At 37.3% G+C, this 20,494-nt stretch overlaps 1 protein-coding gene across 20 annotated transcripts in view; it reads left to right on the plus strand.

Annotated features, from left to right (window-relative positions):
* The window catches only part of Phf21a (PHD finger protein 21A), a 174,531-nt gene that overhangs the window by 136,244 nt on the left and 17,793 nt on the right, over positions 1-20,494 (plus strand). For all 20 annotated transcript variants that reach the window (XM_047515857.1, XM_047515860.1, XM_047515866.1 and 17 more), the window contains 3 exons: positions 1,706-1,999; positions 16,453-16,551; positions 20,321-20,372. In XM_047515857.1, coding sequence (XP_047371813.1) covers positions 1,706-1,999; positions 16,453-16,551; positions 20,321-20,372 — 445 coding nt within the window. The remainder of the gene's footprint in view (positions 1-1,705; positions 2,000-16,452; positions 16,552-20,320; positions 20,373-20,494) is intronic.

The raw sequence follows: 20,494 nt of genomic DNA on the forward strand, positions 1-20,494 counted from the left end.
AAACACTGTCCTAAGTGCTATAGATATGCCAGTTTTCAAAACAGAAGGTTCTCTGCTCTTAAAGAGCTTCAGAGACATTTTCAGGCAATTACAGTGTCTGTTACAGGAAGTACAGAGTAGACTGAGAGTATGTGGGAGGAACACCCAGCCTATTCTTAAGAGTAGTAGAGAAAGTTTCTTTAAGGGTTCCTTGAAGAATTGACATTCAATCTGAGACTTAGAATCCTAGTAAAGTTAGCTTGACAAAGATTTGGGTGAAGAATACTCTGTCCTTCCAAGTAGAGGACAGAGTATACACACGTCTAAAGTGAAGAAATGCATGTAGGTTCAAGGCACCAAAGGAGCTTTGCTGTGGCTGACACAGAGGGCCATGGGGCTGATCTGGGTCAGACAGAGATGAGACTGGAGCAGTGCACTGGGACCACAGCCTGAGGATCCCTGTAGGCTGTGCAGGAATGTGGGCCCTATTTTAGGGGCCACTGGGATCCATCAAAGCACTTTTCAAGCAACTTCCCTAGCCCTTTTGATTTTATTTTGAGACAGTCTCACTAAGTGATCTAGGCTGGCTTTGACATGATCAAACTTACGTTTTAGAAAACTCCCTTCTAGCTGGGGATATAGCTCAGTTGGTAGAGTGCCTGCCTCACAAGCACTAGACCCAGGGTTCAATCCCTAGCACCAAAACAAACAAACAAACAAAAAAACTCAGTAAGCCAAACATAGTCTAGTGTTGTGGCAGTGAGGATAGAAAGAAGTAGACAAATTCGAAAGTATTTAGGCAGTAGAGTGTAAGTAGAAAGTGTCAAAAATGATGCTAAAGTTTTTTTTTTTTTTTTTTTTCCGGTTTTACATGGACACAATACCTTTATTTTTATGTGGTGCCGAGGATTGAACCCAGTGCCTCACATATGCTAGGCAAGTGCTCCACCACTGAGCTACAACTGCAGGTGTTATGCTAAAGTTTATTTATCAAGAAGAGGCCATTTGCTTAGGTGATTGAAGGAGAAAGAGGAAGAAACATGGGACATGTTAATTTTAAACCTCCTGTGAAATGTCCAAGTAGAGATATCTAATAGGTAGATGAATATGATTCTGAAGTTTAGGAAGTATCTCTGTTCCTGAGACCAGAAGACTGTGAAAGTCTTCAATACACAGATGGTAACTAAAGTCATGGAATGGGGAAGAACTCTTGGAAAGAGTGAGGACATTGGGAACAAGAGGGGTTCCAGAACAAAATTCTGAGAAATATTCACATTTAAGATTGGACAGAAGAAGAATAGCCAAGAACACGGAATTAGAGGGCCAGAAGTGGGGGCGCTCTGAAGCTACCCATATGAAGAAATTTAGAATGTGAATTAAGGCTGTTAGCAATACTATTGCTATACTGGGCACAAGTTCTGGGTGGGAGTATTCTCTGGCTCAGGCCTTTGATCTCTGTCTAGAGCAGAAGTACACTATACAAGAGGGAGCTGAAAGTTGAATCAGAACTACTGCATTCCAGGGTAGCATTTGGATCCTGTTGGGAGCCAATGGTCTTTGTAAGATTTTATGTCCTAAGATCTGAAGTATTATAATAAGAAAATAAATATTAACAAGTATTATATTAAGTACCATTTCACATACATAGTGTGGAAGATTTTGTTTTAGATTTACAAAACTTGAGAAGTATCTTTAATACAGTAATTATTCTCTCTTTCCCCCATAGGTTCGACCCAAGCCTGTGGCTCAGAATAACATTCCTATCGCCCCAGCACCTCCTCCCATGCTTGCAGCTCCTCAACTTATCCAGAGGCCCGTCATGCTGACCAAGTTTACCCCGACAACCCTCCCCACATCCCAGAACTCCATTCACCCTGTCCGTGTTGTCAATGGGCAGACCGCAACCATAGCCAAAACGTTCCCCATGGCCCAGCTCACCAGCATTGTGATAGCTACTCCAGGGACCAGACTCGCTGGACCTCAAACTGTACAGCTTAGCAAGCCAAGCCTTGAAAAACAGGTACGGGAAGGATATGCACCTGCCATGGGTGGTAGTGTTGCCCTTGAGGCACTGGCTGCTGGGCTCTCTCTAAATACACTTTGTCAAGGGCTCGTCATCTCAGCACCACTGTTGATAACCTGTTGCTTATTCTATAATTCTTCCACCTGCAAAAAACCCATTCTTACTGAAGCAAGTTGAATTGCTTTTCCCACCATCCCTTTAGAAAGGGCTTCAGATTCTTGTGTGAGTGAGCTCCCCCTGCTGGTTCTGATGCAGAAGTTCACAGACAGGCTCCACTACTTCAGCCAGGAAGCACAAATGTAGTAAACAGAAAACGCCATATTAGATTCGGCCCAATAAGAATCCAGATAAGGATATTACTGAGAGAATCAGGAAGAATAAACAAAACAGGGAAAGAAATTTATTTCAAAGCTCTTCCATGGTTATTAGAGATAATGTGTACCCAAAGTCAAATTTCCAAAAATCTTGCTCTAGAGGATGCAAACATTTTAGTTCAGATATTGAAACCCTACATTTATATTTTTTGAAGTCAAAGTTTCTCTTAAACTGATGAGACTGGAATAATACAACTAACTTTAAGGGTCCTTTGGAGCCCTCTAAAAACAAAAGGACAACAACAAAACAGGGGACTTACAGCCACTCACTATATTCTATTCTTTAAAAAAAAAAAAAAAGATCAGTGGTGAGAAGGAATTTTGCAAAGAAAGAAAAGCATCCCTTTTCAAGCAAGTTGTTTTAAAGTCATTGACCTATCTCTAATTGACTTCCTGTTCGTGGTGAAAAATATTCTCTGGTGATGTTCAGTCTTCAGCCTCTGGATGGCAGCAGACCATGATTCAGGGAGACTGGCCACATGGTAGGGAATGAAAGGCTTCCTGCTCTATTGGCTTCTGAGCAGAGGAACCTTACACACAGAGCACTAGGCCTTGTACTCAGGAAGCTTATAAATGTGGCTGAATTTATATTCAAAGAAGCTAACTACCAACATGTTGTGTTCAGGAAACATGAGAGTGCATATTGTTATTCCTGGGGAGCCTGCTCAGACTTGGGAAGTACTGAGGGACGTTCAGAAAGAAATTATTTACACATATTTTAGATCAGAAGTTTTCAGACACTCATTGGCATTAGAACTTCAGTATAAAATATTAAAATTCAAATGCTCAAGCTCGGGAGTTTAGAGGGATACATTTGGAGATCTGTCTGCCCTCCTGTCCTGTGCTGGTTTTCGAAGACCCTCTGAGGTGCCTTAGTGTCCCACAGAAGGTGGTTTCACAATACCCTAAAGATCACTAAATATTACTTCTCTTTGACTTTTTTTTTTTTAAATAAAGAGACATAGAATTTTTTTTAGTTTGATTTTATTTGTACGATTCTTTTTTTTAATTATAGAGGTAATACATGTTCATTTAAAAATGCAAACATTACAAAAATAAAAATCCTAGAAAGTGCTCTCTCCCATAATCGATAAAGACTATAAACTATGCCATAATTTTAGAATTTTATCCCAAGAGTTGATTACTATTAATACTTTAGATTATATTTCCTTAAATATTTTCTGTATACATGCTAACATATTTTTAAAACAGAAACCAAAACCTATATATTGTTTTTTATTTAATTTTTTATTGTACTAAGTTGTTGTACATGGCAATAGAAGAAGGCATTTATATATTTTGATAGATATTTTCTCTTTTTCCACTTAATAGATTTTAAGCATCTTTTCATGTCTTAGTGTTACATGTTGATAGAGCTTTTTATTTATTAATTAATTTATTATTTTTAAATTTTTTTTAGTTATAGATGGACACAATATGTTTATTTTATTTTTATGTGGTGCTGAGGATTGAACCCAGTGCCTCACATGTGCAAGGCAATAGAGCTTTTAATTTTAATATAAAAAATTGTGCATGAGTTCTTAATTAAAATTTCTTTTGTTTTTTAAAATTATTTTTTGATTTTTTTTTAGTTGTTGATGGACCTCTATTCTCATTCATTTATTTATTTATTTATTTTCATTCATTTATTTATATGCAGTTCTGAGAATCAAACCCAGTGCCTCACACATGCTAGTCGTAGTGTTCCACCACTGAGCCACAACCCCGGCCCCAGTTTTTTTTTGTTTTTTTTTTTTTTTTTGTAGCAGTAAATTCCAGTCTCTCTTCTTTTTGGAGTAGGAAATCTAATAATAGAGGAATCTAATCATTGTCTATTTTAGTTTGGCAGGCTTCCTGGCATAGCAGTCTTACAGATTACTAAGCCCGATCAACAGGGACACTCTTTAGACTAGATTACATTTTCAGAATTCTCTTACTTCAGATCTTTCTACTATCCTTCTTTTCTCTTTTATTTCATTTCCAGTATCACATTTATAGCCATTAAGTCTTCTCACAGATGGGGCCAAGAGTAAAGCAGTGTAAATATGGAACCCTGAAAGTACCACTGTACGTGCATATACAGTGTTCTCAGAATGATCAGACGACCTGGGTTCTTTTCTGCTTTCTGCTGTTTCTTTTAGGGTGGTAACATTATTCATTTAATAAAAAATGTGTTGGTTAAATGCCAGCTGCTTTGCTGCTTGTGGTGTCTGTATCCAAAGATGAAATAAATCAAAATCTGTACCCTCACAGAGCTCAGTCTCTGGTACATTTGAAGCAGGCTCTAAGATTCTGCCACCAGGGAAGGAAGCATGGCAAATTGTGTAGGCCCAGTGGCCTCATGGCAGTGCCAGTCATGCCAACAGGGGTCTCACTTCTTCCCCTTTCAGGCATTATCAACTTCCTTATCCAGCCCAGATAAGAGAGCTCCTGTCTTACTCCTTATTAGAAGCCACTTTACACTGTGGCTCTGAGAGAACAAATAGAAAAGTTTAAAGTACTTTGAGGCTTAATCTTTACAGGCACACATCAGAGAGAATTGGGTTCAGTGCCAGACTACCACAGTGAATCTAGTTAAGGTGTGAAATTTTTGCTTTCCTAGTACATGTAGAAGTTGGTTTACACTATACTGTAGTCTGTTAAGTGTGCAGTAGCATTATGTCTAAAAAAATTTGCATTCCTTAGTTTAAAACTATGTTATTGCTTAAAAAAAAAAAAAAAAAGCCAACAATCATCTAAGCCTTCAGTCACGTTGGTGGCTGCCTACTGATCCAGGTTGGTGGTCGCTGAGTGTTGGAAGGCTGTGGCAACTTCTTAAAATAAGACAAGGAAGTTGCTGCATCTGTTGGCAGTTCCTTTCACCAAAGATTTCTGTGTACCGTGTGATGTTCAAAAGCATTTTACGTACAGTAGAACTTCTTTCAGAATTGGAGCGAGTCCTCTCAAATTCTGCCACTACTTTATCAACTAGGTTTATGTAATACTCTAAATCCTTTGTTGCCATTTCAACCATATTCATAGCTTCTTCACCACAGAAAATTCCATCTCAAGAAACCACTTTCTTTGCTCAATCATTAGAAGCAAATCCTCATCCATTAAAGTTTTATCATCACACCTGTAATCCCAGTGACTCAGGAGGCTGAGGCAGGAGGATTTCAAGTTCAAGGTCAGCCTCAGCAACTTAGTGAGACAGTCTCAAAATAAAAAATGAAGAAGAACTGGGATTAACTCAGTGGTAAAGCGTCCCTGGGTTCAGTCCCTAGTACAAGAAAAACAAAACAAAAAACAAAAAAACTTTTAGCATGAAATGGCATCAATTCAGTCACCATCTTTAGTCTCCACTTCTAATTCTAGTTCCGTTATCTTTTCACCACATCTGCATTTACTTCCTTCACTGAGGTCTTGAACCCCACGAAGTCATCCAGCTTCTCCTAAAGATCTGTATATGTTAATATTTTGATCTCCTCCCATAAATCATGAATGTTCTTAATGATATGTAGAGTGATGAACCCTTTCCAGAAGATAATCAATTTACGTTACCCAGATCCACCAGAGAAATCACTTCATATGGCAACTACAGCTTGAGAAATGTAGTTCTTAAATGATGAGACTTGAAAGTTGAAATTATTCCTTTATCCCTGTGCTGCAGCATTGATATTGTCTTAGCATGCATGAAAACAACATTAATCTCATTGTACAGCTCCATTGGTGCTCTTGGGTGACTAGGCACATTGTCAATGAGCAGTAATATAAAAGGAATTTTTTTTTTCTTCCTGAGCAGGAAGTCTGAATAGTGAGCTTAAAATATTCAGTAGACTTTATTGTACACAGATGTGCTGTCATCCAGGCTTTGTTGTTCATTTATAGAGCACAGGTGGAGTGGAGTTAGTGTGATTCTTAGGGGTCCTAGGATTTTCAAAATAGTAAATGACCACCAGCTTCATCTTAAAGTCACCAGCTGCATTAGCCCCTAACATGAGAAGCAACCTGTTCTTTGAAGCTTCGAAGCCAGCCATTGACTTCTCCTCTCTAGCTATGAAAGTCCTAGAAGGCCTTTTCTCTGTGTATAAGGCTGTTTGATCTGCAGGGAAAACCTTTTGTTGAGGATGGCCACCTTCATTGGTTATCTAAGTTGTTCTCCTAGATAACTCACTCTAGTTTCTATAGCAGACTTTGCTGCTTCACCTTGCACTTGTATGTTGTAGAGAAGGCTTCTTTCCTTAAACATCATGAACCAACTACTGCTAACTTCAAATTGAAGAGAGTTAGAACCTTGCTTTGGATTAGGTTTTGTCATAAGAGAATGTTGTGGCTGGCTGATTGATTTATCCAGACCACTACAGTTCTCCATGTTGGCGATAAGGCTCTTTCACTTTTCTCTAATTCATGTGTTCACTGGAGAAGGACTTTGAATACCTTCATGAACATATCCTTTGTACAAACTGGCTAACTGGCATGAGAGGCCTAGCTTTCCAACCATCTCTATTTCCAACACACCTTCTTCATTAAGTGTAATCATTTCAAGCTTTTGATTTAAAATGAGAGATGTAGGACTCTTCCTATCACTTGAATAGAGACCATTGTAGGGTTTTTAACTAATAATTTCAGGACTGTTGTGTCTCAGGGAATAGGGATGCCCAAGGAGACAGGGAGAGATGGGAACCTCCAGTTGGAAAAGTAGTCAGAACAAACATAGTATTACTTATCAATTAAGTTCACTATCTTTTTCTTTTCTCTCTCTCTTTTTTGTTTTTATTTGTTTCAGGGGGAAAGGAGTTTGTTTGTTTGCTTTTTTGTTTGTTTGTTTTTTTGAGATGGGGTCTTGCTCTGTTACCCAGGCCAGTCTTGAACTCCTGGGCTTAAGCTGTCCTCGAACTGTAGACTCCTGGGACTACTGGCATGTGCCACTTCACCCAACAAGCTCACCATCTTTTATGGGTTCCTCTCATGGATCCCCCAAACAATTAATTGTAACATCAAAGATCCATAGATCACCGTAACTGATATAGTAATGAAAAGGTTTGAAATACTGTGAGAATTGCCAAAATATGACATAGAGACATGAAATGAGCACAGGGTGCTGGGAAAGTGCCACCAGGAGATTTACTGGACACAAGGTTGCCATGAAACTTCAATTTGGGAGGAAAAAAAGAAAAAAACACCAAAACTACAGTAATTGGAGATTACCCCTGTTGATCCTCAAATGAGGTAAACAGTTTAAAGTGCACTGGACTATGTCTGACGCAGAGTTACAGTCTCAGGAGTTATGTTCCTTTTCTCCAACCCATCCAACCCTGCAACAAGGACCTCTGTGTGGAAAGCAGTGAAGGTCCTGTGGGGAAAGCTTGCCAGAATGCCCCTACTCCCGTAGATGTTCTTCATAGGAGCCTATGTAATACCCTCTAAAAAAGGAGTTCTTACGAGGTGAGAATGCCATTCAATACAATACCCTCCAGTTCCATTCTTCCCTCTTAGTAAACCTGAACTGATGATCTCCCTGACCCCCAAGATCCAAGTTACTAAGCGATGGATGTTGCTTACCTTCAATTCAAAATTTTTAACCTGATTAACCATCCTGTCCCCTCATCTCAGATGTGGAATGTTTATAAAAACTTAAATATAGCATATCATATGTAAATATAGAGCATACTTATATAATACAATTATAATTATATTTTAATAATTGTGTTATATTGATTAATATAATATATAAACTCTATGATCTCTGACATATTTTAAAGCTCTAGTGTCAATTTCATTGAACTATTTGCAGAGTTGAAAACTTGGAACTTAGTGGCTTACGGAAACTACTTGGATGTTTATTCGTTTGCACCTAACTGATTTTTTCATGTAGTCAAGTCTCAGAAGGCAAATTTGAAATTCAGGGTTCTAGACTTGTCAGAGTTTTTGAATTCGGTGTTTTTTAATATCAAACAGAATAGAAGTTGCAAATTCAAATAGCCGAGGATGTGAAATAGGAAATATAAATAAGTAAAGCAAGTTGGAAGTAAGCAAGTGGACTTTTTATTTTTCCACTTCCAATTGAAATATGAGTCCAAGAGATAAGCAACTTCTTAATTCCTCTTTTTAAATAATCAGACAAGCATGATAATAATTGACAATAGAAAGCGGAAGCAACTGTGGTGATCTGCAGAGTAATGTGCTCTTTCTCAAGGAAGCAGCTGCTGCTTGGCAGTAGCCAGTTTTTATCATATGGAAACTTTGAAGAAAAGCCCAAAAGCCAGATGTTTTGAAAAGTTGCCTAGTTTTTAAAATACTAGTAACTGTTTAAATACTATGTAGGCAGAAAATAACATCTGCATGGCAGCTTCAACTCTGGATAATACTTTATTATCTCTGATAAGAGACCAAGCTTTTAGATTAATCAATCTTTTTTGTTTCTTAACCTAATTTTTTTAAATTGAAGTGAAATTCACATCACATATAATTAACCATCTTAAGTGAACAATTCAATGTTACAATTCAGTTACATTCACAGTGTTATACAACCACCATCTCTGTCTAGTTCCCAAACATTTTCATAAACCCAAAATAAAAACTAATGTCTATTAAGCAGTTATTTTTTTATTCACCCTGCCCCCTGCCCCTGGCAGTCACCAGTCTGCTTTCTGTGTCTATGGATTAACCTATTCTGGATATTTTATATAAATGAAATAATAAAGCATGTGAATTTTTGTGTCTGGCTTCTTTTACAGTGTAATGTTTTCAAGATTCATTCACATTGTAATGTTTATGCTTCCTTCCTTTGTAAATGGCTGAATAATATTCCATGGTGTGTATGTTTGTCTCACCATTCATCTGTTGGTAGACATTTGGGTTGTTTCCACCCGTTGGTTTGCGAATAGTGCTGCTATGAACATTGATGCGTAAGCATGCACACGGGTACCTGTTGTTATGCTAGATGCTTGCGAGTGCGATTGCTGTGTCATTTGGTAATTCTCAACTTTTTGAGGAACTGCCAGGTTGTTCCTCAGAGTCATGCTTTATGATACCTTCTGCACAATGGCTAAATCATTCTTAATCTTGGCAGCAGTGTATGAGCGTCCCATTTTCTCCACACCCTTGCCAGTGCTTACTGTTTTACTTTTTTGATGTTCGTTTTTTTCCTTTTGTTTGTAGCCAGCCTGGTGTGAAGTGGATGGCATTCTAATCTTTATTTGCATTTCCTTAATACTAATGATATTATTTTTTCATGTGTCTATTGGCCATTTATATATATTCTTCAGAGAAATATATATTCAAGCCCTTTGCCAGTTTTTAAATTGAGTTGTTTTTCTCTTAAGTTGTAAGAATCCTTTATATAATATGGATAGTAGACCCTTATTTTATACACACACACACACACACACACACATGAATATATATATGATTTTTAAATATTTTCTTTCATTCTACAGGTCATCTTTTCCTTTTCTTGAGACTATCCTTTGATGCATAACTGATTTTTATGCAGCAGCTTTGCTGAATTTATTAACTCTAATAGTTGTTCTGTGGATATTTTGCAATTTTCTGTATCTAGAATCATGTCACCTGCAAATTGAGATAGTTGTATATCTTCTTTTCCAGTTTTGATGTTTCGATTTCTTTTTCCTACCTAATTGCTATGACTAGAATTCTTGTTACAGTGTTGAGTAGCAACAGTGAAAGCAAAAGTCCTTGTCTTGTCCCTGATCTCAGGGGAAAGCTTTCAGTGTTTCACCATTGAGCATGATGTTAGATGTGGTTTTTTATAAATATTACTTATAAAGTTGAAGAAGTTCCCTTTTGTTTCTAGTTGTCTGAGAACTTTTTATCATGAATGGACGTTGGACTTTCTAGAAGTAAGAATTGTATTAAGGTATATAATGGAATTATTTGATATAGATATACAAAGTGATGAAAGTGAATAGGCACTATACCTAATATCATAAAATATGTAAAACTAACTTGGTGTTCTGTTGGATTTTTCCAATAAAAGTTGTTTTCCTGGTTTATCTGAAAGAAAAAAAAAGATATACATAGTGAAATGATTACTACAGTCAGGCTAATTAACATGTGCATCTCATGTAGTTACCATTTGTATATATGTGGTGGATTTTTTTTTTTAAGTACTGGGGATTGAACCCAGGCTTTGTGTGTACCAGGCAAGTGCTCTACCATGGAATTACACCCCCAGCCCCTGGACTTTGCTTTTTCTGCACCAATTGAAATGATCATGTGTTTTCCTTGTTTCTACTCATGTGGTGTGTTGTGTTGGTTTTCTTATGTTGAACAGCTTGCTCTTCCATTCATGGGATAAATCCAGCTTGGTCAGGGTGTATCATCTTTTTAATATGCCATAAATGAGATTCAGTTTGGTAGTAGTATGTTGAGGATTTTTGTAGCTATACTCATAAGGGAAATTGATTTGTAATTTTCTATTCTTGTGGTAGTAAAGTAATGCTGCTCTCATAGAATGAATAGGTTCTATTTTTTGGAAGACACTAAGTAGGTGTCTTTAAATGTTTTGGAAATATTCACTAATGAAGTCATCTGGCCCTGTGCTTTTTCTTTTCAGGGAGGATTGAGAGGGTCAGTGGGTACTGGGATTGAACTCAGGGGCACTCGACCACTGAGCCCCCTCTCAGCCCTATTTTCTATTTTATTTAGAGACAGGGTCTCATGGAGTTGCTTAGCACCTCGCTTTTGCTGAGGCTGCTTTGAACTCGATCCTCCTGCCTCAGCTTCCTGAGCTGCTGGGATTACAGTTGTGCACCACTGTGCCTGCCATGAACTCTCTTTCCACCCTTTCACTTTCAATCTTTCTGTGTCTTTCACTCTCAAATGATTATCAGGCAACACATTGTTGGATTATTTATTTCATCCATTTTGCCACTTTCTGATTTTCAGTGGTATGTTTAATCCAGTTACAGTCAAAGTGATTGCTGGTAAGAAAGGACTTACATCATTTTGCTCTTTGTTTTCTAGATGTCTTATGCTTCTTTGTCCCTCCAATGCTGCCTTCTTTTGTGTTTGATTTTTTTCTACTATACCATTTTAATGCTTTCCTCATTTCGTTTCCTATACATATTTTAATTGGTTTTTTTAGTGGTTACCATGGGGATTACAGTTAACATTCATATGTTTTTTTACAATCTAATTTGAACTGATCCCAACTTAGTTTCAATAATATACAAAACTCTGCTCCTATGCAAACTGACCTAATGTTGTTTTTGTTACAAATTTTATCTTTCTTCACTGTGTGCCTGCTAATATAGATTTATAATTATCGTTTTATGCACTTGGCTTTTAAGTCATATAGGAATCAAAATGAGAAGTTACAAATCAAAACTACATAGTACTGATTTTATATTTCCCTAGTAGTTACCTTTACTGAAGTTCTTATTTCTTCGTAAGGCTTTGGGTTACTGTCTAATGTCTTTTCATTTTAGCTCGAAGGATTCCCTTCAGCATTTCTTTGCAGATACACTAGAGCAAACATCCTCCACTTTTGTTTATCTGGGAATATCTTCATTTCTTCTTCATTTTTGAAGAATAGTTTTGTAAATACAGGATTCTTGGTTGATCGTTGTATTTTGTTTCTCATCACTTTAAATATGTTATCCTACTACCTTCTCATCTGCAGCTTAGTTGGGTGGATCTGGCTCAAGGTCCCTCTCAAGTTTGTAGTCAGACTAGTTGGCCAGGCAATCATCTCAAGGATTAACCAGAGCTGTGTAGTTTACTTCAGAGCTAGCTCAGTCGCATGGTTCTTGGCCTCTCTTGGCTGGCTGTGGGCAGAGGGCTCAGCTCCTCATTTCTTGGACCTCACCATAGGGCTGCTCATAACATGGCAGCTGGCTTCCCCCAGAGATCCTGGAGAGAAAGGCAACCCCACACACATGGTGTTTTGATGTTTTTATTTTTATTTGAGTGAATGTTTTGGCATTCTTTATCTAACACTCAGTATATCTTAGTGCATGAGAGAGAGAGAGAGAGCCACTTGCACCATGGGTAATTCCTTAGTGGAAAGGAACAGGAATCTCGTTCCCCAGAGGCATTGCCATTCTAAGGCTTTATTCAGCCTTAGAAGTGGAAGAACGGGGGCTCCAGGGAGCTACTTCACACAGCCTTGGGATGGAGCAGCACATCTTTACAATTGACCTTTTCTCTCTCCTCTCTCATATTTCTGTCCTTCTACATTCAAAGAACTATGAAAATAAACTTAGACCTGAAAATGTCACGATAAACTACTTTCCCTTAGGAACTTTATTTTATGGAGGAAATGTGGCCTTTTTTGGTTAAACTGTGTGGGGGGGGGAGCGGGGAGAAAAGACGAATGATTCTCCTGGTGGGTCATCTTCACTCAGAAGATCAACTCTTTTTTTGTGTTCCTGCAATGAGTGAGGTTCTACACTAAACACAAAGGGGTGCAAAGTAAGGGCGCACTAAATAGTCCCCACTCTTGAGTAGCTTATAGTACAAAGGGAGACATGGGACAGGACTCTGGCAACACATACACACACACACACACACACACATACACACGGCAGCATTTGTGCCCCATAGGAGTGCTTGCCACAGTACTGATCTCTTATACTTTCCTGGTGTCATACTATGGAAAGCAGAGGGAAAATATGACAGTGTCCAGGAAAGAAAGTGAAAGATTTTTGTGATTATGCTAGTTTTTCAGGTCTAGTAAAATATTTCACAGCATTAAGATTTTTAAGAATCTTTTTTTCCACATGTGTGCAATATACCTTCATTAAAAAGGCTGTCCTCTCCAGTGTATGTTTTTGCCATCTTTGTTGAGTATCAGATGACTAGGTTTGTGGGTTTGTTTCTGTGTCTTCCATTCTGTACCTTTGGTCTGTGTGTGTGTTTTTATGCCAGTACCTTGCAGTTTTTGTTACTATAGCTCAGCAGTATAATTTGAAATTAGGTATTATGACGCTTCCAGCATTGTTTTTTTGACTTAGAATTGCTTTGGCTATTCTGGGTCTTTTATTCTTCCAAATGAATTTTAGGACTGTTTTAGAAGTTCTGTAAAGAATGTTGTTGGTATTTTGATGGGTCATGCCTTGAATCTGTGTATTGTTTCTGCTACTATGGCCATTTTTAACAATATTATTCTGCCAATCCAAGATTTCTTCTCTTGCCTAATTGCCCTGGGTAGAATTTCTAACACTGTATTAAATAAGAGTGGTGAGAGTGGATATCCTTTCCTTGTTCCAGATTTTAAAGGAAATGCTTTCAGATTTTCCCCATTTACTATAAGATTGGCTTTGGGTTTTTCTTTTATAGTTTTATGATGTTGAGGTAGGATTCTTCTATCACTAGCTTCTTCAGGGTTTTCATCATGAATGGGTGTTGAGTTTTGTCAAAAACTTTTTCTTTGTCTATTGCGATAACTAAGTGGTTTTTGTCCTTGATTCTGTTTATGTGATGAATTACATTTGTTGATTTGCATATGTTAAATCATTCTTGCATCTCTGGGATAAAAACAACTTGGTCATGTTGTATAATCTTCTTTAATATTTTGTTGAATACAGTTGGTTAATATTCTAGTATGGGTTTTTGCATCAGGGATATTCGTCTTTAGTTTTCTTTCCTTAATGTGTCATTATCTGGTTTTGGTTTGAGTGTGATACTGACTTCAAAGAATGAATTTGGAAGTGTTCCATCATACTGTATTTCATGGAATAATTTGAGGAGCATTGGCATTAATTCTTTTTAAAGGTCTGTTAGAATTCAGCTGAGAATCCTTCTAGTCATGTACTTTGCTGTTTTCTTTGTTTTTATTACTGCTTCTGTCTCATTACTAGTTATTGGGCTGTCTAGGTTTTCTGTGTTGATTCAATTTTGGCAGGGCAGATGTATCTGCAAATGTATCCACTTCTTCTAGGTTTTCCAATTTATTGGAGTAAAATTTTTCAAAATAATCCACATGATCCTCTTGATTTCTGTGATGTTTGTGGTGATTTCTTTTTCATCTCTAATTTTATTAATTTGAGTCTTCTCTCTTTTCTTTTGGTTGGTTTGGCTAAGGGCTTATCCATCTTGTTTTGTCTTTTCAAAGAACCAGCTCTTTGTTTCACTGATCCTTTGTATTCTTTTTTATTCTCAATTTTATTATTTTGATTGATCTTAATAATTTCCTTCCTTCTACTAGTTTTGGAATTGGTTTGTTTTTGGTTTTTGAGGACCTTGATATACATCATTATGTTGTTTATTTGGAACCTTTTTGGTTTTCTTATGTAGACACTCAGAGCTATAAACTTTCCTCTTAGAACTGCCTTCATAGTGTTCCAGAGGTACTGATATATTATATCACTATTCTCATTTGGGTCTTAAGAATTTTTAAATTTCTCCCCTAATTTCTTCGATCATCCGTTCATCATTTAAAACTGTATTATTCAACTTCTGTGTGTTCATGTAATTTTTGTGGGGTTTTGGTATTGATTTTTAATTTCATTCCATTATGATGTGATAAGATGCAAAGAATTTTATCAGGGTATTTATGGTTGTGGTGGTTGTTGTTGTTGTTGTATTTGCTAAGAGTTTCTTTGTGACCTAAAATATGGTCTATTTTGGAAAAGGTTCCATGAGCTGCTGAGAAGAATGTGAATTCAGCTTTGTTGTATGAATAGTCTATAGATGTCTCTTAGATCCATTTGATTTATAATATTTTTCAGGTCCAAAGAATATTTACTGAGTTTATGTCTGGATGACCTAGCAAATGGTGAGAGAGAAATCATCTAGTATTATTGTAATGGGGTCTCTCTGAGGCTTTAATTCAAGTAGTGTCTCTTTTATGTAATTAGTTGCACCCATATTTGAGGCATAAATATTTATTATCATCATATCTTCTTGTTGGATTATTCCCTTTACCAGTGTGAAGGGACCTTCTTTGTCTCTTTTGATTAATTTTGCTTTGATATCTGCTTTGTCAGATATGCGAGCAGCTACTCCTACTTGTTTTCAGACCCCATTCACATGGTACATCAATTTTCATCCTTTCACTTTAGCCTGTGGCTGTCTTTGCCTGTAAGGTGAGGCTCTTACAAACAACATATAGTTGGGTCTTGTTTTTTAAACTATTCTGTCAACCTGTCTTTTAATTGGAGAGTTGAGACCACTTGCACTCAGTGTTTTTATAGAAAGATGTTTATTATGATTTTCAACATCTTTTGATGTTGTGTTTGTAGGATTGAAGTCTTGACTCCCACCAATCAATAATGAGATAATTTGATTCTAATTACTTATAGTTACCATACAAAAAGACCATTTCATCCACAGTTTTTTTCCATTTTGTAAAACTAAATTAGGTTTGTATTTACAGTTTTATATCCACTGTTCTAAAATAATATGAGTATTTATAGAACTTCATAAAATGAATTATCAATTAGGTTGTGGGAAGAATAGCAATGCAATCTCAGTCTGTCAGTATGCTACTACCATTTGTGTTTAAAGATAGTCATGTAACTGGCATTTCTGATGTTTAAGTGGGTGTCTCTAGAAGGAGTTGGGAGTTTTCTGGACTTCAAGCCCTTGCAAGATGGCCCTTCCTTAGCAATTGCCTCTCTCCCCTAATGAATAATATAGGCAGGTTTTAAATATCCCAAGTAAAGGTAGTTCTTCAGTCTCTCTAGATTATTATTGGAATTATTCTTAAGAAGAGGATGTCTATAGGATGTTTCTGACAATCAGATCTTAAGTGTGCTGGGGCTTGACCCATATGCAATAACAATGGGCTTGCTTCTGGGAAGCTACCACCACGTCCTACAGTACATTGAAATCAGAGCAGCTGGCATTTCATTTTATACATGGGAATTGTACCATGGATTTTTCTTTCTGTGTAATTTAGACTATTTTATTTACAGATTCATATTTACTTCAGTTTTACAGTCTAATATCTTCAGCTGGGTCTTTACATTTTACCCCCAAAGAAATCTGTGCTACGAACTCCTCTATTAATATGTTCCAAATTTGAGCATCTTCTTTCTTCAACTGTCTTTAACACTTAAATTACTGTTTTGATTTCATTGTTTTAATAAAAAAAGAATTCTGAATTTTCATTGAATTTTTCTCTCCTAGACAGTTAAATCCCACACAGAAACAGATGAAAAACAAACAGAGAGCCGAACCATCACCCCGCCTGCTGCCCCCAAACCAAAACGGGAAGAGAACCCCCAGGTAGGTCCATCTTTCTAAAGGCATGGCTTGGCCTGTGATGTGACGTTCATTCCCACATAAAGCGGGAGGGATACCTGCTTTCTGAGTCACTCAGAGATCTTTTTCTTGTGCTTCCTTTATTCAGCAGTATTATTTCCAAGTCAGCTTGGTGAGGGAAATGTGTTGATATCATCCAGTGTTATTGTACTGGGTCTATCTGAGGCTTTAATTTGAGTAGTGTCTCTTTTATGTGTTTAGTTGCATCCATGTTTGGGGCCTAAACGTTCATTCATATCATATCAGAAAGAATTGCATAACATTTGGGGCAGATTTGAGTGTGGCCCTAAGAATCTATGCACTTACTTAAATATTTTGGTATTTCAAAGGAAAAGTTTTGGAATGATGATATTGAAATACATGTTACAACTATACTGTTACATTCCAAATTATTATTATATTCTGTTAGTCACGGGTGTTTATAAGATGTCCAGTTCACTCAGCTAATGTTTGTTTACATTATCGATTACAGTTGTTAAATGTGCATTTTTATTACCTTTTTATTCCTTTAAAACCCCAAATCCCAAATGAATTGGTAGTGTAAAAATGGTTCACTGAAGCATAAAAGAAGGGATGAAAATAGTAACATCTATACTACACACTAGGAGAGAATTACAAATATAATTAACAAACAAGACCCTGATACAAATACAGAACATGAATCTGTATGTCCTCATTCAGGAGAATATCTTACTTTGATGTTTTTGTACAATCAGCTATAAAAGAAAAATGCAAACAAAGCAATATGATGATGAATCTCTGATAGTTGGATTTTATTACACTACTAATCCATTTCCCTCTATCCTCCATGTAGTCTTCATAATGAAACTGTGTCAGATAGTGGCATGAAGCCATCAAAACTTCATGTCTTTTTTTTAATATATATAATATACATATACATATATATATATATATGTATATATATATGTATATATATATGCATATATATATATATATATATGTGCAGTGATTTATTGAACTAGACCGGGTGTTCCTAAAACAAGCACCAAATGTAAATCTTTCTGATATGATGTGAATGGATTTTTAATTTTATCTTTAAAGAAAGGAACAAGTGTTGGGTATAGCTCAGTGGTAGAACAGCATGCATGAGGTCCTAGGTTTGATCCCCAACACTGAAAAAGAAAAAAAAAGAGAACCAAAAAAAGCCACAGAAAAGTACTAGTTACACAAATGGCTGAGAAACTTGTAAAATCATCCACAAAATTAATGACAAGTTTTGTGCTTGGTGGAGGAAAAATACACTGCTAGCAAAATTTCCTTCCAAAAGAAACAAGAATATCTCAGGCCAGTGGCACATGGTGTGAGCAGTCACGTGCCATTTGTGTAGTAGCAGGTATTTCACCTCATTGGACAGAATCACTGCCATAAGGAAAGTAGATTAACTCTTGGTATACATACATATGAATGTGTGTGTGTGTGTGTGTGTGTGTGTGTGTGTGTGGTTATGTGTGTGTGTGTGTATTTGACAAAACTTCTTGAAACCTTTTTGTTCTGTCACTGAAACACTATTCCATAAGAGAGGAGATTTTTTTCATTTAATAAGTATTTTTTGAGCTTTACCTAGACTGGCAAAGATGAACTGATTTGAGTGACCCAGGATTAAAAAGATGCATCTGAATGTCAGCCTGCACACTGCTTTATTAGCAGAGAATGTTGGTGGACAGCCTTCTAATTGTTTTTGTTTGTATGTGGAACTGGGGGTAAAAGCCAGGGCCTCGCATGTGCTAGGCAACTGCTTTGCCACCTGGCTACATCCCCATCCCTTCTTATTTTTTGAGACAGGCTCTCATTAAGTTGTCATGGCTGGCCTCAAACTCAAGATCCTCCTGCCTCAGTCTCCCAAGTAGCTGGGATTACAGATTGTGTACCACCACTCCCAACTGACAGCATTTTTTTTTTTTTTTTTTGGTGCCAGGAATTGTACCCAGGGGTGCTTTACCACTGAGCCACACCCCCAACCCTTTTTATTTTGAGACAGAGTCCCGCTAAGCTGCTGAGGCTGACTTTGAACCTGCAGTCCTCCTGTCTCAATCTCTCAAGCCGCTGGGATTACAGGCATACATCACCACACCCAGCCTCAGCTGACAGCCTTGTAATCTTGATTTTATTTTAAAGAAATAGTGAAAATTAGGAATATGGTTATCAGCAACCACAAAATGAATGCCATTTCAATATGCAGCATGGGAAATGGACCATGAGTTCAGGACTACTGTTCTTTGCCAGCTGTGGAGGGGACAGGTGTCCACCAAAGGTTTTCAAATAGGAAGCAAAATTAAAGATACCTGTAAAGACAATCCTCTCTTCTTAAGGAATGCATCTTGAATAGTTTGAATCTCTCACTTTCAGACGAAGTATCATAATATGTAAAGCTAAGAAGAAAAGGTAAAGATTTTTAAAGACCAAACTATAATATTAATTACTATAGGAACTTGTCTACTAACAATTAATGATGTTCCTTATTCATCAGAGAAAGAAATTGATGATGTATTATTTGATATATTCAGAAAACACATGTAGTAGTTTCCAAAAATCATACTTTGCAGACCACAAACAACCAAAGAAAAGAATAAAAATCAGTCTGTTGGGGCTGGGGCTGGGGCTTGGGCTGTAACTCAGTGGCAGAGCACTTGCCTAGCATATGTGAGGTGCTGGATTTGATCCTTAGCACCACACAAAAATAAACAAATAAAATAAAGGCATGCCATCCATCTACAACTGTAACATTAAAAAAAAAAAAATCAATCTGTTGTTCTCTCCAGCTTGAAATATCTTAGTATTCCATCTTTGGGGCTCAGTATTCTAATCATCCTTGTTTCTGATGGAACCCTAACAGTGGTCCTAACAGAGAGAAATTACTCCATGAATTTTAGGCCCACATTTGATTTAAAAATTTCACTATCAGCCAGGTACAGTGGCCCATGCCTGTAATTCCAGTGGCACAGGAGGATCATGAGTTCAGTGCCAGCCTCAGCAACTTGATGAGACCTGTCTCAAAATAAAATATGAAAAAGGCTCAGTGGTTAAATGCCCTGGGTTCAATCCCAGGGTACCAGGATACTAAAATAAATAAGTGAATAAATTTATTCATTCTGCATTATAAAGCAGAATCTTCTGTAACCCCTGAAAATAATTTTAGCGTTGAGGTAGCTAGCATTATCTAATTAGTGGCAGTAAAAATATAAGAAACCTCAACCTAATCCTGGCAAGCGAAGCGCTTGGAATCTGGAGCCTGTTGCATGGAAAGGCTCTTTAAATTCTTTGTGTGAAAGTATAAAATTCTCTTCCCTTTAAGAATATTTTTCTGACAAAAACTCAGGTCACTCAAGATGCAGATTTGTGACATTGAGAAAGTAGAAGATGTAGACCCCAATCCTTCTCTTTTGGCCCCGTTAGACCAGAATGCCTCTAGAATGGGTTCAGAGTAACCAAGAGCAGACAAAAACTCAGGTCACTCAAAATGCAGATTTGTGACATTGAGAAAGTGGAAGATATAGACCCCAATCCTTCTCTTTTGACCCCGTTAGACCAGAATGCCTCTAGAATGGCTCCAGAGCTTCCCAAGGTGGCAGATGTCTGCTCTTGGTTACTCTGAACCCCGCCTCCATCCAGCAACCAGCCCACTGGGCTTTCCCTGGTGTCTAACTAGGAACCTGCAATTGGCTTTGTGAGAACCCAGACTGAAGTATATTCTTCTTTTGTTTCTCTGGCACAGAAACTTGCCTTCATGGTGTCTCTAGGGTTGGTAACACATGACCATCTAGAAGGTAAGAGAAAAAATATTCTTGGCACTGCCTTCTTTCTAGCCCACAGCTTTGTCCTTGAAAGTGGTGTTTGAATTCCTAGAATAGAAAATTGGAACACAAGGAGAGTATGATTCAGCCATTAT

The sequence above is a fragment of the Sciurus carolinensis genome, chromosome 11, assembly GCF_902686445.1.
Source record: "Sciurus carolinensis chromosome 11, mSciCar1.2, whole genome shotgun sequence".
Classification (NCBI taxonomy): Eukaryota; Metazoa; Chordata; class Mammalia; order Rodentia; family Sciuridae; genus Sciurus; species Sciurus carolinensis.